We start from the raw sequence: 17,660 nt of genomic DNA on the forward strand, positions 1-17,660 counted from the left end.
ACAGGAACACATCTACAAGCTGATGAAGAGTGATTCCTACAGCCGCTTCATTCGGTCCAGTGCCTATCAGGAGTTATTGCAGGCCAAGAAGAAGGTAACAAAAATCACATTTGGATTTTAGTGTTTTTTTTGTTGTCGTTTGTTTTTAATGGAATTTATTTCAGACAACACTATAATCATATACAAAATTTACAACATACAAAAAAATAATAATTCCATATAGCTGGCCTAAAGGCTTAGGGCTGAAGCTAAACGCTTATAAATGCCCTAACCCAGATAACAATGTATTCTTTATTTTAAAAACATTTCTACACAAACATTTAATTTAAACAATAAATATTTAGAAATGTATATTTGTTTTCCATTTTCCCGTTCATCCATATATTTTTTTAACCAATTTAAACAGTATCCAGGTTTCTTAATATTTTTCTGTGACATGCTAGGATCAAGGATCTAGAAATGTAGTATACTTTACACACCCTATTTGTTGTTTTGTTGAAAATAGCGCATTTCAGAGGCGCGGCCCCAACTCATGCAAGTGAACTGGGGCTCACCCCATTAACTGCTGGGCCAACAGAGAGTACGGCTTTTGTTACCATGATGACCAGGGGTGGCACTAGGGGCTGGAGAAAGACAAATGGCTTCTACTTGCAGATGTGTAACCCAGATTGTGAAGGAAAAAAAACAATGGGCATAAAGACAACAACAGCATTTTCCTTCATGGAGGCAGCACTTCACACGCTTGTAAAACACAACTTCACCAAGTAATCAAATATGTGCTGATTATCAGAAGCTAACGCTATTACGTAACACTGTGCATCCAACAGAACTCAATGCAGCTCTGCTAACCTTTGGGCTTTGACTTAGTTTTACAGACAATGTAGCTGATGGAGAATCTATACAATCATAGTTTAACACTTGCTGACTCTATGAAAACTGACTGATGGAGTATGTTTGTGATTGAGGGAGTTCTCATTTGATTAAATCAAACCATCATCCTAACACGTGAGGAGACGATGGTAGATAGTGCACGGTCCATGTTTGGTGAAGATAAAAAGGTGTGACTTCCAAATATATAAAAGGAAAGCCCACAGAATTACTCTTTGAACAACTTGCTGTGTACACTGCTTTTGCTCCAGGTTGTTGTTCCTTCTTGCAAAAATTGAATATCCTCTTAAAGTTTACCCAGGCCTCTGAGAAATTTAAGTCAAAGAGTAGCCCGGCAAGCGGACTCTGCCAGTCGCTAAAAATGGCAGATCTTCACCCAGCGTAGCTGCAGAGTCATTTCTCGTCACGGTCGAGTCACAATTTAGCAACATTCACAAAGGCACACTCAGAAATAGGCAGATCAAACATTTGTGTAATATGAGCAGGCACTACAGATACCAAAATGTTTATATCTTAGCAATTATGTTTTGTAAACCTAACCAGGAAGCTGTCTACAAACTAATAATCTAATCTACTGATGGCCTAAGACTTTTGCACAGTACTGTGAATTTAATTTCTAGCTACTGTAGTATAGTACTGTTTTTTTTTTTTTACACAAGGTTTTACACAAACTGGTACACACAGTCACCCTTTTTCAAAGTGTGTTGGATCACACTTTAAGCCTGCTGCGGCTAATCCCTACACGTACGCAGCCAGTGTGGATGCGGAGGTGCTGTCGCTCGCACCTCAACGGGTGCAAGGTCAGTGTACAATGTTGTCCCAATACCAGATTTAAAACACGGTTATTTTTGTCATCACAGAAACCGCATATCAGGTCACTGATATGCAGTTTGTGGGGTAAATTCCAGCCAGTGATGAAGACAATTCAAAAGCATTTGCATGAAGATGGAAACAAAATTTGGTTTCATGCCCAAGAATTACAATCCACTTTTCACCTGTTTTGAGAGGGCAGTCGTGTCTCATCCAAATGAGCCACTGCTCAACTCGCCTCCTCTACAGTGAGGATCTATGTCGAGTACAGCATTCGTTACCATGACGACCGAGGCGGAAGTAGGGTGTTGTGACGAGGCGAATGGATAGAGCCCATAGCCTGAAGCAGTCTTTTACAAACACCTAAGGAGACCCAACTATTTGTATAAAACCAACGAAAAATTCATTTTCCATAGTTGTAAACTCCACTTTAATGAGCAAATTTGCTAATGATAGAAATTGCCTCACAAACACTTAATTACAAGCAATAATGGTAGAGCAGCCGCACACACACGCATACACAAACAGCTTAGTAAAAGAGCAACCACCAGGCAACCGAATATTGATATCACGCAATGATCGCTGTGCAAAACAGACACATTTACATCGTTAATGAGAATGACACCTTACATAGCAATGGCACAGGATGAACACTTTGATAAGTGCTAACAGGCTAATTGTTAGGCTTCCTGCACATCAGCTGTGGCTGAAATATGTGACTGACCTTGTGCTAATTACCCCAAAGGTTTTCTTGAGCTTGATGGAAGATTTTGCTGTTGATGCTGGTGTTAATTTATTCTCCTTTTAGCTGCAATTCTTTGCGCTAGTCGCGCTAGCTTCCTCCTGATCCTGTTAGACTATAATGCTAATGCTAGTGCGAGCTAGAGCCTTACGAGTGGCATTTTTTTCACTTTTGTACATTAAAAAAAAATAATAATAATAATTACTCTCTTCTGGTGCATTTTGACACTATTTTGTGAAACTTGGTGCGGGGGCGGTTATTATGCCCAAAACAGCTTGCTCACAGACATATATTCAGAAATGGACAGTTAAAAGATTTACTTGGTTGTGTAATTTCACACTTATGGGTGTGCAGGCTCTCCAGAGGCCCAACTATTTGTATTCGAGCAAGTAAAAAGTACATTTGACATAATATGTCCCCTTTAAGTGTGATAAGTCATTCCCCTTCTCCCCCATTAACCATTGTGTCTTTTCCTGAAGTGAATTTCTTCCGGCTTCCGCCTGGCTAAATTGCTGGGCAGCTGGCAAATGCATTTTTTGTACATAGAAAAAGAACATTGGCTTCCAGAACAAAAGCAGAGCTGGGTGTTGTTTCTCTGTGAAATCCTTTCATACGCTGATCTCCCCCCACCCCCTCGGAATCCTGAATAAACCTCACAGAGGTTCATGAGCAGTTCAGTGTGAGCGGCGTGAAATAGACAGCGCTATGTGTGCAGAAATTATAATATATCTGTGCCGCATATAACAATTGCAGAGGACAGCCGTGTTCGAGTCGGAGTTGCTGAAACGTGCAAAGCCCCGGTCAAATTGAAGGACGCGGCAAACAAAAGAGGCACCCACGCACCAGTTATACCGATGAGTTGCACGGGGAGGATAAATGCCGCTTATTAATAGACTTTCCTTTCAGGTGGGGACAACGGGGTGCTTCGTCAGGCCTGTCTGGCAAGTAGACCACAATGAAGAAGAACATTGAATTGTGAGGCTGTCGTCGTTAGATTAATCAGCGTCAAATGAGTCTTAGAAGTTTCTGCCTGATCTCCTCGCAAAGAGAACGTTGGCATTGAGGTTTGAAATTCGAAAAACAGAGTTTCATGAGTCTTTTCAGTAGAATTCTGTAGGAAACAGTACAAAAAGTTAAGTACCATATTATACAGTGTAACTGGACTATGTATTGGTTCAATTAGCGGCAGCTCTCTTTTATAGTCCTTTCTACGGATGCCAGTATCGGTGTCGATTGGATACTGAGACTCGTAAAAATGCTCCGATACTACGACACCTGATATCAGCCAGTCATATACGTACCTGTACGTACTACGTGCAGTTTGGCAGATTGCAAACAGTTCTTTAAAAAAGGGAAACGTGTGCTTGCTTCAAGCTGATTTTTGACACTCCAGATCAAGCTTACTGGAAAACCAATCACAAAAGACAATTACAAGCCTTGCATATTTTACCAAACACATACTTCTTACAAATTGCTTTGTCTCCGCTAGTTTAATGCTAACAGATAATCCAAAACGCCATAAACAGGCTAACAAAAAAAAAACGTAGTTATCGCAGTATAAACCTTTATATAATTAACTAATTCACTGTCAGTCCTCAATATTACAATGGATATTTGAATTCAACAGCCGTCAACGGCAGTGAATGAGTTAATATTGAAACACAAATGGTACAGCAACATATACAGAAAGATGATATAACAATACTCACAGGCATATATGTTTTCTACTCTGTGAAAAACAAGTTATACTATTACTGCAGCTTTGCTGGAACATTCTGCATACGAGGAAACACTTCACAAACGTGACATTCTATAGTGAAAATGTATTTTTGAATTATTGGTTGATTTGATTTGATTTGGGAGTTAACAGATATACAGTATTTGCCAAGGTGTATGCTGTGTTAACATGTGTTCATTAAAACATTTAACGGTCTTTTTCTTTTCCTTACAGAAGAGTAAGAACCTCTTCTGAAAGCTGTTCTTTCCAGGTAAGGCTTAGGACTAAAACATGATGACCACTGTTCGTTTTCCATAGCGCTTGTTCTCATTACAGATATAAACTCATCAGCCACTATACTATGCACACCTGCACAATTTTGTGATCCAATACAAGAATTGTATCAAATAATCAGCCTTTACGAAGACAATAATTTTGATTGAGGTGTTACAAAGTACATTATCTTTTATTTATTATTATGGTGGACTGTACTTTTGTGGTTGTACTTTTGCAGTGTTGTGGTAACCAAAGTATTAGATAACAGCTCTCAGGATGATACAGTGCAGTTCTACACCACTGCCAACTACAACCGCAATAATACAAATGTTCATACCGCTCTGACAATGTCAATTAAAACTGAGCATTATTATCTTTGTGAAGGCCGAATTTTTGACACAGTTGTTGCATTGGATCTTTCTGGAAGGTGCAGGTGTACTTAGTGTTGTGGCCAGTAAGTGTGATCCTGTAATTCAGTGGTTCTTGATCTTTTTACACAGAGAACCAACTCGAAAAATACTTGACTCTCCAAGTAACCACCATAATGACCAACATTTAAGATCAGTAGACTAGTAGGCAAAATAATAATAATTTCAAACACGGCAGATGATGTATTTGTAAAAAGTATATTTGTGATTGTAATATTATGCAATTACACTGTGCATAAATAGCTAAATGAAATGTATTGCATATAAGTTGAATAAAACTGTTTTCTTAAATGTTCACAAGCAAACAGTTCTTAAAGAGTAAATGCAACTGTATTGTACTTTAAAGTTAAACACAACCGAACAGTAATTGAAAAATGTACTGATTTTGTTTGCATTTAATTTGGTGACTTTGTCACTTCCCACAAGAGGGAGCCCGTGTACCACACCTTGTGCATCCATTGCTGTAATGTAATTAAATTTATTTCCAAATAGTGTGTTTATTCCTCTTCGTTCCACATCTTTGCGTTTCTTTCCACTGTAGGAGGAGACCACGGGGATCCAAGCGGCGGAGCAGTCGTGTGCCATCATGCTAAAAAAAAATGTTAAAAATAAAAAAATAAATCAATGCCATCTCTCTCTCTCTGGGACATGGAGAGCAGCCATGTCATCGCTCCATCATCGTTGTCTATCGGCCCAGCCGGGTAACGAGTGGGCCGGGCCCGATCTGTTCGTCTCTCGTCCATCAGCCGTTGCACATCCGTGGAGACTGGGATGCTCCTTGTCCTCTCTCCTCCTCTTACAATAACTGACATTACAAGATTACTTTGAAGAAACAAAACAAAAAAACAAGAAGCATTGCTGGACTTGAGAGGATGCTGACAAACTTGGAGAGATGGGGGAGGGGGGGAAAAAAGAAAAGAAAAAGGGGCTAAAATCCGGTTTTGTTCCGGTGCTTTCCATTGTCAATGCTGGATCTGAGGCCTTCTTTCACTTCCTGCTAAAACAAATGATGTCAGAGAGAGAGAGAGAGAGAGAGAGAGAGAGAGAGAGAGAGAGAGAGAGAGAGAGAGAGAGAGAGAGAGAGAGAGAGAGGGGGGGGGGGGGGAGGAGGGGGAATAAAAATAAATTAAAACATAGACAAATAAGCTTCAAATGATAAATCTAGCCAGTGTCATTGCTTTACATGATATGGTGAAAGACTTTGTCACACTACGGGAAAGTGTTGTGCAGAATGAATATACAATATATATACACACACACACACACCTATATTAATATGATTGTTTAGTGTGCATTTATTTATGTTTTGCTTTGCATTACTTTATTGCACTACAATAATCAGCACATAATTGGTTTCCATTTCACTTGTAAAAGTCCCATCCAAACCTGGAGGAAGCTACTGTCTGCTGTCTTATGTAAAACATAACTAGGTTTTTTTCTCTCTGCATTTATTTTTATACCATATTTAAAGACACTTTTACTTACTTGTGTTATTAAAGTCGGCCCTCTGTCTGGTCTTGTGGCTCGTCTGTGGGGATTGTCAGCCCTCCTGCATGCAAGTGACACGGAGGATGCAGGATACGAGTGTACTTGAGCTTTCAACCACTAGAGGGGGCTAGGTTATTTTCCAAAGAAATGAAGGTAAGTGGATGGGAAGAAGGGGGCTTCTTAAGACAGAACAGTGGAATGCACGATGGTGCCGTCATCAAGATCAGTCACGCAAATATTTTGACTGGGTATAGTTTTTATATAATTACTCATCTATTTTTTCGATGTTTCCAGAGCGGGTTTTCTTGCGCATTTTTTTACCCTTAAATGGGGGGGCTTTTCCTCCCAATTTTCAGTGTCCCCCCCACTTTTTTATGTTCCACATTTCTTTCGTTTTATAGTTTTCCTTTTCCGTTTTCAATTGCCATTTACTTATTTTTTTCACTTTTTTTCCTGTCTTTTACTTTCATTTTCAGCGTAGGTTGTTTTTTTTTTTAAATTATATAGGTTTCAATTTCTTTTTAAAAATGTTTTCAGAGCAAGATATATATAGCGTAATGCATATTCTATATTCTTAAAATGTTTCCCCTTTTCAATTTTTTGGGGGTTTTTTTCACTGAGTTCTGTTTTAGTTTTCACATTTTTACATTTATTTTTTTCTCATGACTTTGTCTTATATATTCTTATACATATATAATTACTAGGTCTATTTTTTACTGTTTTCATTTGTTATTTTTTAAAATTTTATTTGCTTAAAAATTAGTTTTTAATTATTATGTTTTTTTTAATACTCTTTTTGCAGTTTGTTTTCCATCAATTTTTTTTTTTTTCTTTTTCCAGTCATGCCCTGGAATGGTCTTGTCATTTTGTTCATTGCATTCCACCAACTGTATTGATTAAGCAATACTTCAAATAAGAGGTGGCAGCGTCAAAGCTTGTAATATCCTCCACTGAAAAATGTGAAATATGTGATGAATCATCTGAAACTGCAAATATACACGACTTAAGTGTGGCTTAAGAAAGATTGGAGGGGAAAATGATAGATGGAAAGCTTTTTTTTTTTTTTTTTTTTTTTTTTTTTTTTAATATAAATCAGACAAGTACCAACAATCACACAAACACAAATAAAATGAGTGCGGGCTGCTTGAGCACACAAGGACTAGACCAATAGGAAAAAAAGCCTCCCAGTCTTGAGGAGGGAAGGGGCTGGTGGTGACTCAAAGCAAGTCTAGAGGCTTTACAGTGAGTGGAACACCTCTCACGGTCCCACCACACACACATTGATCCGAGAGATTTTTCCACTGTAAGACCTGAAGTTGCTCTCTAGAACCTTCATAGAGGAGACAATTATCACGACAGACCGGAGAAACAACAACAATATGACGGAGAACTCACTGCTTTCAAGACTTTGACTCTCAGAGAAGAGCGGAGTGGAGAAAAGCAAGCCTCGGGGATAATTGCATACTTTGTTGTCATGGAAACCGGAGCCTGGCAGCGGACGCAAGGACCGCCGAAGGTGGAATGACCTGGCCGGACCGCATCCTTGACAAGTTACTGTCACGCTGAGAGGTATTACTCACTTTCCATACTCTTTAGCACTTGAATGCATCACAACCACATAGCACTGATAACAGCACTAATTAATTTAGAGCTGAAATAATGGCTGGATTGACTCAATTCAATGATTAGCTGTCAGCTGCTAAACTGATATTTAGCATAGAAAAGTGTTGTTTTATGGAAAATATGGTGTCCAGATTCTTATAGAGAGATTTTTCTGCTTCGTTTTCTCTTCTGTGAGTGCAAATGTCTGAGTTGTACACCAAAGGTTAAAGAAGAGGTCAAAGCTTTTCCAAATTTGGTGACATCAGGCCAAAAACTGAACTTAATATAAAATCTCATGGGAGTGCTCACTAGAGTGAAGGTGGATGAGATATCTTGTGGAGCTACAACACAAGTGGCCAGTCAAGTCATGTTATTAAAGATAATCATTTGAACTCCTGTTATATGAAAAATAAATTTCCAGATTTCTGTACTTTTCTCGGAAAGCAAACTGATTTTAAAGAATATACAGTAACCGATAGGAATCATTAGCGGTCCAAATGTAACATTTAGTCCCAAGAATGGGGGGGGGGGGGGGGGGGGGGGACAATCCAATGTTAGGTCTGTTTCCAGTGTGCAAGACGTGAACCCTTGTTCTTTCCGCCTTGTAAAGCATGAGGAGTTCAAAGCTTTACACTTTTGGAGAACTTTATATCAAAAAGTGAACTAAAAAGTATGAAATCTGTTTACAAAAGTGAAGGTGAATCAGATACTGCATCATATGGAGATACAAAACAGTCATTTTATTACAAAACGGTCATTTCAATTATTGTTATGGGGAAAGACGTTTAAAAAAAAAAAAAAAAAAAAAAAAAAAAATAGGGAAAATTAATGTTAGGGCTGCTTCCAGTGAACAGGACGTAACTCCTTGTTCCAAAGCAGCGTGTAATCGGAGCATCTGTACTTATTGAGTAACTCAATGTGGGCTGTTTGACTCCCACCAGGGGCCCACCCAGAGCCCAAATGTCCTCCTCGATGGTTCCGTAAGGTGCTCTGGATAAAAGTGTCGGGCAAAATGACTGGAATTAGTGACTGCGGATTGCTGGGAATTAGTGGTAAATTTGTGATGACAGTACATATCAGTGAGATGAAGCGTCGTTATGGGAAAAACAGTAATCACACCAACATAAGTACAACCCACACAATCTACAACCCCAATTCCAATGAAGTTGGGACGTTGTCTTACACAAATAAAAACAGAATACAATGATTTGGAAATCATGTTTAACCTATATTTAATTTAATAAAATACAAAGACAAGATATTTAATGTTCAAACTGATCAACTTTATTGTTTTTAGCAAATTAACCTAGAATTTTATGGCTGCAACACATTCCAAAAAAGCTGGGACAGGTGGGAAAAAAGACTGAGAAAGTTGAGGAATGCTCATCAAACACCTGTTTGGAACATCCCACAGGTGAACAGGCTAATTGGGAACAGGTGGGTGCCATGATTGGTTATAAAAGGAGCTTCCCTGAATTGCTCAGTCATTCACAAGCAAAGATGGGTTGAGGTTCACCTCTTTGTGAACAAGTGTGTGACAAAATAGTCGAACAGTTTAAGGACAATTTTCCTCAATGTACAATTGCAAGGAATTTAGGGATGTCCTCATGTACGGTCCATAGGATCATCAAAAGAGGTAAAGAACCATGTGTTATGGACATAAAGTTCAAAAGCCAGCATCTGTGATGGTATAGGGTTGTGTTAGTGCCAATGGCATGGGTAACTTACACATCTGTGAAGGCACCATTAATGCTGAAAGGTACATACAGGTTTTGGCAAAACATGCTGCCATCCAAGCAACGTCTTTTTCATGGACACCCCTGCTTATTTCATCAAGAATATGCCAAACCACATTCTGCACGTGTTACAACAGTGTGGCTTCGTAGTAAAGGAGTGGGGGTACTAGACTGGCCTGCCTGCAGTCCAGACCTGTCTCCCATTGAAAACGTGTGGCGCATTATGAAGCGTAAAATACGACAATGGAGGCCCCGAACTGTTGAACAGCTGAAGCTGTACATCAATCAACAATGGGAAAGAATTCCACCAACAAAGCTTCAACAATTAGTGTCCTCAGTTCACAAACGTTTTTTGAATGTTATTAAAAGAAAAGGTGATGTAACACAGTGGTAAACATGACCTTGTCCCAGGTTTTTTGGAATGTGTTGCAGCCATAAAATTCTAAGTTAATGATTATTTCCTAAAAACAATCAAGTTTATCAGTTTGAACATTAAATATTTTGTCTTTGTAGTGTATTCAATTAAATATAGGTTGAACATGATTTGCAAATTTTTATTTATGTTTAACACAACGTCCCAACTTCATTGGAATTGGGGTTGTATAAGTTTACGCAGCATTTTCTCTTTGCGTGCGACCAACACTTAGCGAGTTTTGCTTTCTGATCCCTCTTACTGCTGCGGCGACTGCACCACCTTGTACAGTCGGCGCTGACGGTAAAAGAGGATTTAGCCAGCACCCTGACACATTACGATTTCTTAAGCGACACACAACAAGTCCTTTCCCCTAAGGCTAAAGACTTTCCAACTGCAGTTTGATGGGAGCGTTGACACATGAGGAAAGAGAGAGGCCTCAGCCTGCACTGGAAAGGGTCTCTTGAAATTGTTTCATTTTGGCTATCTCCAAATCACTGAACTAGGCACTATAGAAGTTTGGGAAAATTCAGTCCCCAAAGCCAGTTTCATTAATCTTAATAGGCATGTCTATCATGGGTAGACCCACAATAAGGAACCCATAATTCTAAAGACAGAGGAAGTTTACCATTTTGATGATATTTCATTGACTTATAGTAGGCCTACGTACCACTAGACAAAACTCACTAAAATGTCAGTTTTTGTCACTGCTTGTGGGCGCAATATGACATCAAATTTTGATGACTTGCATAAAACCTGAAACTGTACACTCATAGGTGCCCTCTACTGGCGGAAATTTATAGATGCAATACTATACTATACTGATACTCTAATTTTCTTCAAACTTTGTATACTTTCATCAAATTCTCACACGCTTCCCAACTTTCGGCACGACAGGCTTGGGTGTTCATAGTTAAAGGTCAGGGCCCTCAAGTTCTCCCACATCAAATTTATCCAAGCAGCCGTTTTCCTGAGTATGCATAGGGTTGAAAACTGTTCCCACAGAATTGTACAGATTGTGCATAATGTCCAAGTAAATTTGACTGATAAATTAGCATTCATGAAATTATATTGAATTAGATCAAACTGGGGAATTTACTTTTGTGCCTTTTGGACAAATGCCAAAATATAATTTGTTTAAAAAGCGTTGTTAAACGACATCACTGATTGGCCCAGTCCTGATTGAACACACGAAACCAAGAAGTCTCTCTAATTGGCCATCATTCACTTGCAAAAGGTTCCATTTGGCCACTGAGGCGAAGGGGTTTTCTCGCACTCGAGTCAGTAGTTTACAGGGAAAGGCTCAATATCTACGAGTCATTATCAAGATAGATTGTGATGACAAACAGGCTGACCAATCAGCCTGGAGCAACCTCCTGGCGATGCTAGCGTTTGTCACATTGACACAGCGGCGCAGACCCCACCCCTCCTCCTCCTCCTATGAGGGAGGGGGGAAAAAAATTAAAAACATTCACCCATCCCAACTGTTAATGGGCCAACAGCAGAGTGAAGTTTGGGAAAATCCACAATCCAACGCAGATAATGACACACTTCCTCTTTAAGTGGAAGAAGAACATGAATTTGGCCAGGCCTCCACTCTGCAGGCATGTGTGGTCACGTGTGGAAGTGTGAGTCAAACGCAGCTCTCCTATAATTAAACACACTTTGCAGCATGTGTTTGAGACGCTCTGACAATTGAGACATCAGGTTCTGTTTGTTTTAGGTTTCCTTTGCAGACTGGTCGGGACAATGTGGGTCGTTGATTATGGCGTCTTTTCAAATATCCTGCCACGGCTTTGAAAGGAGAGCCATTAGCGTACAGCATTGCTATTTAAAGTGCCGTTCGGGAAAATAAAATGCAGCAGAGCCTCATGGTTGTTTTCTCTCTGGTATTAGTTTCTGGTATTTGTAATTTCATTAGAGGCCTGAATTTTGGAAGCAAGGTCTGCCACACTTCAGTGAAGCATGTCCCCCAAAGTATTTGTGGTTGCGCTGCAGTCACAGAGATGTTTACGTGGGCGATATTAGTCTTGCGCAGACAGAGAGGTTCGCTTCGCGTCGGTTTTTTGACCACAGTCTCCTTCCATCGGCAGGACCCTGGAATGATGAGTGCAAGTGTCAGACGGAGTGACAGAGTGGGGAACGTTGCAAGGGGGGAGAATAAAAAAATAAAGAAACAGTTGTGGGGAGAGACCCCAAACCTCAACATCTCATTCCCCTTCCTACTGTCTCCTTACATTGACCACTAACCACTTCACCTCAGCAGCCACCCCCTCCCTTTCCAAAGCCTCAAATCCCTCAACCGAAGCCTCAGATTGTCCTACCGCAGGATTGATGAGGAGAGCTTGTCAGGACTGGCACTATCAGGCCCGGTTTTCAGGCGTGGAGACAGGAAACTCGGCTGCAGACTCTTAGGGCCATCTGTCATGTCCTGCGTACACAGTCGGTCAGATAGTCCCTTCAACGTCTCTGAGGCTTTTGGGGAGTTTGACTCACCAAAGTTGAGGGGAGGGTAGCACAGTGGCTTCAGAGGTTAGCACTTACCGGTCGGTATCCATCGCAGCAAGAAGCTTCCGGGTTGAAACCTGTGGAGCTTGCAGGTTCTCTCTCTACACAATCACTCCTGTTAATGTGGCTTTGTCTCGCAAGTCCAAAAACATTGTTCACTGAAAAGGTCCAGCACAAGCTGAATAACGTGGATGGATGATGATCATAAACTCAACTTTACAGCATTACCCTGAGAAAATAAAATGGCTTACAGATGATTTTATTTCGAAAACTGCACCAAAAGTCCACGTGCATGCAAATGCAGTGCAGACTCTCTGTAATTTCCACTAACAACCCTGGCTAAATTTAGCTCCTCCCCTAAACTGTAAAAAGCTTTTTCCACAGTTAAGATGCATCACTTCACCATACTTCCTCGACACCGATTACGATTTAGACAGGGCTTTGGCAGCATATTATGACATTTAAGAAGCAACACACCGCATGTTTCCCATCAGGCATCTGTAAATTGTTACCTAAAAGTTGTCATAACTTCCTTTTTTCAAGCAGCAGAGGCATAGCCCTGCCCAGGTCCACCAGTACATGAGCAAGCATTTTTTCGGGCAACTGTATAGCTTACATTTGGCAAGGCGGAGATAACGGTCATGTCCTATTTGTTTGTGGCATTACAGGGGGTCCTTGGTTTATGACAGAGTTCCCTGCCTACGGCGGTAACGTAACGCAAGTTTGTATATTTCTAAGAATGTGCGTCTATCACTAACCTGCACTAACACAGCATAATAGTAATGTAATTGCTACAGTAAATGTTTGTATGAAAAACACTTCCACGACGGAAAGGAATGAAAAACAGGGACGAACAGGGACTCTTAAAAAGATAGGAGTAAAAGCAGAAGGCGAGGGTACACAATGTTCTTAAAGCACTCGTAACTCTGAAATTTTTGAAAAAAGACCACTGTGAGGGGCCTGCCTCAGTTTATGATGGTGATCCATTACTACAGTGGCAATGGAGCCCAAATCTGTATGCTAGTCGGAACACGCCATAGTTTATCACTTACCTACGCTAATGCAGTAGCAGTCATAATTAAAGTAAATATTTGTAGGAAAAACACTCCAAGGCCATAAATAAAGGAAGAAAAATATTTGGCATTTGATGGTATCGTATGTTGAGCCCATCATAAACTGAGAACCCCCTGTATTCTGTCTGTATAATGTAAGCGGGGAAAAAATAGTGAAGATCCAACCACAGAGATCTGATAGCTTGCTACCTATAAGATGGACAGGGACTCTTAACGGGTAGTAGAGGGAAGATCAAACATTCCAGTGCCAATACTGAGATCTGGGTTTTGTTAAAATTATGACCACTGTACTATTACTCTCTTATGTACCACGGAAGTGGTCAATAAAGTACAGCAAAAAATAAAAATAGAGCTATAACCATGTAATTGTTCCAAACCTCAGAAATTAAGGAAGGAAGGATTCATTGTAGGAAGATACTTATTAGAATTCATCTGGCGTCTAAGCAGGATGGACGAACGTCTGCCGAGAGTTAAAAGCGATCGCTCGTGGCACGACGACACGGCCGCCATGACATCAGGATCACGAGCAGCACAAAATGAGTCAAAAATCCCAAAGTGGATTACCATCAAGTAATTTGTTCCAGGGCAGGGTGAGTCGCAGGTCGCAGAGAGGAAGACGTAGACACTGAGCATAAGAGAACTCTGTGAATAAACAGCACACGATGGCCTTGAGGCACTTTGGATTTCTGTCAGTCCTTTTCAGGAACATCTGCTCAAAAGATGCTTGAGTGATGGTCAAAAATGTGCTGGCACAAAACACTGACAGTACGCACGCTGGCAGACGTGGGATCAATTCTCCCTTTATGGCATGAGGACGATACAGAAGACAATCGGTAGGTCATTCTCAGTTCATCCTTTAAACAATAATATATCAGCACAGAGAATAAAAAGAGGACAAGGTACTGTAGGGTTCCAGTACTCCTCCCCTAATGGCATGCAGATGGCCCTGGCCAATCCCGGTTTACATATCCATGGCATAGTTCATGACTAAAGTAAGCAAAGGCCTAATTATTTCACCCGGCGACTGGACCAATAAAATCAACTTCCCCTTCTCGTTATGAGTGTAAGTGAATCCTTTAATTGGAGGGCTTTGTTTATTTTAGGGAGGGTAGCATAACCAAGAGAAAAAGAAAATACATGAAACCCCCGTTTGTGGGTGATGGGTATCGAGCCCTGCCGCGAACAAACAAAAAAAAAAATGTGGGGAAATGACATCTCCCCCAAAAATCTTTTAACTGCCAATATAAACATTTTAACTGTAAATATAGGACAAACTATGATCCCCAAAAACTTATTATTATATTATTTAAAACATCATACATTACCCTTAACCGGGAAGTGCGCGTATAAATACACATGCGGCAAAGACTCCGTAACTTCCACTAAACCAGGCTAAACTTAGCTCCTCCCCAACATATAAAGCTTGTCTCAGGCGTGATGTATCACTTCGACATACTTCGTTGACACAAGTCACTGTACTAGTTTCCTATTTATTGGGGGAGATGCAAATAGGCAGGGGTTCACTGTAGAAGTAATGACATGCTGATGCTGACCAATTCCTTTCAGAAAGGCCAAAACGTAAAGGTGGATAACATCAACATGAGGTATGACTCCAAATGCAATAACAGATGTTCTGCATTTTGTTCTTAACACGCAGTCATTTGTCTCTGTCCGATCTAGAATGCTGTGGAGAATAACCATCGCAGCCATACTGGCTGGAGTGCTCTGCATCACGGCAGAAACCAAAAGGTCCCGCCCGCAGGGCTACATCCCGTCGCCATACAAGACCAAAGGGAACCTGTCATCCGAGCGCCACCACCGGCTACTGCAGCAGAAGCCCGAGGTGCTCTCGTCTAGCCGCGAGGCCTTGGTGGTGACCGAGCGTCGCTACCTGCGCAGGGACTGGTGCAAGACCCAACCCCTGCGCCAGACCATCAGCGAGGAGGGTTGCCGGAGCCGCACAGTGGTCAACCGCTTCTGCTACGGCCAGTGCAATTCTTTTTACATCCCTCGACACATGGGCCCCAGCAGCTCAGGACACGGCCAGAATCGAGGACAAGGAAGAAAAGGCCACAATAAGGCCCAGGAGCCATTTCAGTCCTGCTCCTTCTGCAGGCCGCATCGCGTCACGCAGCTCACGGTGCAGTTGGATTGCCCAGACCTGCAGCCCCCTTTCAGGCACCGCAAAGTGCAGAGGGTCAAACAGTGTCGCTGCAGGTCTGTGGACGTGAGCGGCCACGGAAAGCTGTGAAGACCATGATGAAACTCACCAATGATGCCAAAAAATGTCCTGTCTCCTTGCTTGGAACTTAATGTAACACAGAACGAGAAGACACTGATTAAATCAAAGACTACAGGACATGTTAAGAGACTGGTATGTGTCGGTCTGGACCAGACATTTTCCTTTACTGCCAGGGGAAGGAGTCCAAAATCCCCAAAATATCCCGGACCCAAACTGTGAAAAGGTGTTTACCTGTAGGCGATGTTCAGGCGTGCTACTTTTCTTAATCCTTCTCATCTTAAATCTATTCAGTGTCCTAAATGATACACAGTTGGTTGTCAAGAGGCGACACGATGAGGACTATTTACATGTTTGGACACACAGTATACGAGAAAAACAATAAGAAAAAATAATACTGCTCAACATGTTCTCACAAGAATTTAGTAGGAAATTATACAAAAACAAACCATTTTACTAGATATGGTTGACATGCTTAAAATTATTATTATTATTATTATTATTTTGCTGGTTTTGTAAATTTTTAAAGCATTCTGCATTCACATCGTTAGAAACGGTTCAAGGTATTTTCTTTCCTAGAAATACCCAAATACAGTACGCTTTCTATAGCATTTGCTTTTTGTATAGAATTCTACTAAATTCGTGTGAGGACAGGCTGTACTGCTGCATGTGTAATTGAAGTGCAATGCAATATATATAAAATACAATATATACATGTATGTGTGCATATGTGAAAAAGTATATTAAATCTATTTCATATAAAACATTTTTTTCATGGCTGCTGACAAACAGGAACACAAAAACCCCACCCAAATGTAAGATTACTGTATTTTATTCAATAAATATATATATATATTAGCTTTTTCAGGTTCAAAAGGAATTCAATCCAAAACATGTCATGTAATCCTCTCGTTCCGTTAGCACATAGGTGTATGATGTGAATATGACAAAATGGCAAAACGAGCTGATGGGAATTAAAGCATAAGACAAGCAATAATAGCTTGATGGCATTACATCACTGCCACTTTAAGGGAGGTTGTGGCCTTTTTAGGGACAAGCGAACGTGGCGGGGGTGCTAAACATGTGGCTACCAGTATGTGATGGGATGAAAGTAAAGTATGTGATGGGATGAAAGTAAAGTCATGTCTTAACCACCTTTCCTTTAAATAGAAATGTTGAATTAAAAATGATTTGTCTCTAAAATCATCACTGCACTTATTTGTCAACTACTGTGTGTAATAAGGCACTGTTTCACGGCGATCTATACCTGGTATATTTTGATAAACTAGAAAAAAAATGTGCTTTCTTGTAAAGTAGGGTGGGCTATTGTAATACAAGAAAAAAACCCTCCACATATGGCTTATAAAATACAACGCAGGGATACAGTGTTGCTACAGTGTGAGCATTTTTTGGCATCTACACCCTAGTCCCCAATGCCTGACTTTGTCTTTTGCAAGCAATAATTTAAAAAGTGCTGCCAGAAAGGGGTTGAGCATTCCACTCTCAATACGCCTAAAATGGGCCAACTCGCGCTAAGAAAGTTTTCAAATCCATTTAAAAATATACATATACTCGAGTAAAAATGACTAATGTGTCACATCTGATGGTACTTGCGCAGTAGCCTCGTTGATTAGCGTTCTCTGCTTTACATCTTCTGGTCCAGTTTTGCTTTCTGTGGAACAGAAAAGTTTTTTTTTTTTTTTTTTTTTTTTTTTTTTTTCATGAGACTACTAGACAAAAA

At 40.5% G+C, this 17,660-nt stretch overlaps 3 protein-coding genes across 6 annotated transcripts in view; 2 read left to right on the forward strand and 1 right to left on the reverse strand.

Moving 5' to 3' along the window:
* Positions 1-6,371, forward strand: part of rgs7a (regulator of G protein signaling 7a) — a 61,768-nt gene extending 55,397 nt beyond the window's left edge. For both annotated transcript variants that reach the window (XM_061690708.1, XM_061690709.1), the window contains exons 16-18: positions 5-94; positions 4,392-4,428; positions 5,403-6,371. In XM_061690708.1, coding sequence (XP_061546692.1) covers positions 5-94; positions 4,392-4,412 — 111 coding nt within the window. In that variant the 3' untranslated portion in view covers positions 4,413-4,428; positions 5,403-6,371. The remainder of the gene's footprint in view (positions 1-4; positions 95-4,391; positions 4,429-5,402) is intronic.
* Positions 6,372-7,478: 1,107 nt separating this feature from the next.
* Positions 7,479-17,092, forward strand: grem2a (gremlin 2, DAN family BMP antagonist a). Of its 2 annotated transcripts, XM_061690710.1 has the most exons (4): positions 7,479-7,918; positions 13,276-13,328; positions 15,247-15,284; positions 15,361-17,092. In XM_061690710.1, exons 2-4 carry the CDS (start codon positions 13,290-13,292, stop codon positions 15,929-15,931), a joined length of 648 nt encoding a protein of 215 aa, XP_061546694.1. In that variant the 5' UTR covers positions 7,479-7,918; positions 13,276-13,289; the 3' UTR covers positions 15,932-17,092. The 2 variants fall into 2 exon arrangements, with proteins under 2 accessions (XP_061546694.1, XP_061546695.1); XM_061690711.1 differs by lacking the exons at positions 13,276-13,328; positions 15,247-15,284.
* Positions 10,250-17,660, reverse strand: part of fmn2a (formin 2a) — a 53,279-nt gene continuing 45,868 nt past the window's right edge. Inside the window, exons 17-18 of one of the 2 annotated variants that reach the window (XR_009769482.1) lie at positions 12,424-17,591; positions 10,250-12,196 (exon numbers count right to left, since the gene is read on the reverse strand). Coding sequence is in view for 1 of the 2 variants with exons in the window: in XM_061690705.1 (XP_061546689.1) it covers positions 17,565-17,591 (27 nt within the window). In the remaining variant the exon portion in view is untranslated. Of the gene's footprint in view, positions 17,592-17,660 lie in introns of both variants that reach the window. The other variant, XM_061690705.1, reaches the window with a different exon arrangement.

The sequence above is a fragment of the Phycodurus eques genome, chromosome 11, assembly GCF_024500275.1.
Source record: "Phycodurus eques isolate BA_2022a chromosome 11, UOR_Pequ_1.1, whole genome shotgun sequence".
NCBI classification, from domain to species: domain Eukaryota; kingdom Metazoa; phylum Chordata; class Actinopteri; order Syngnathiformes; family Syngnathidae; genus Phycodurus; species Phycodurus eques.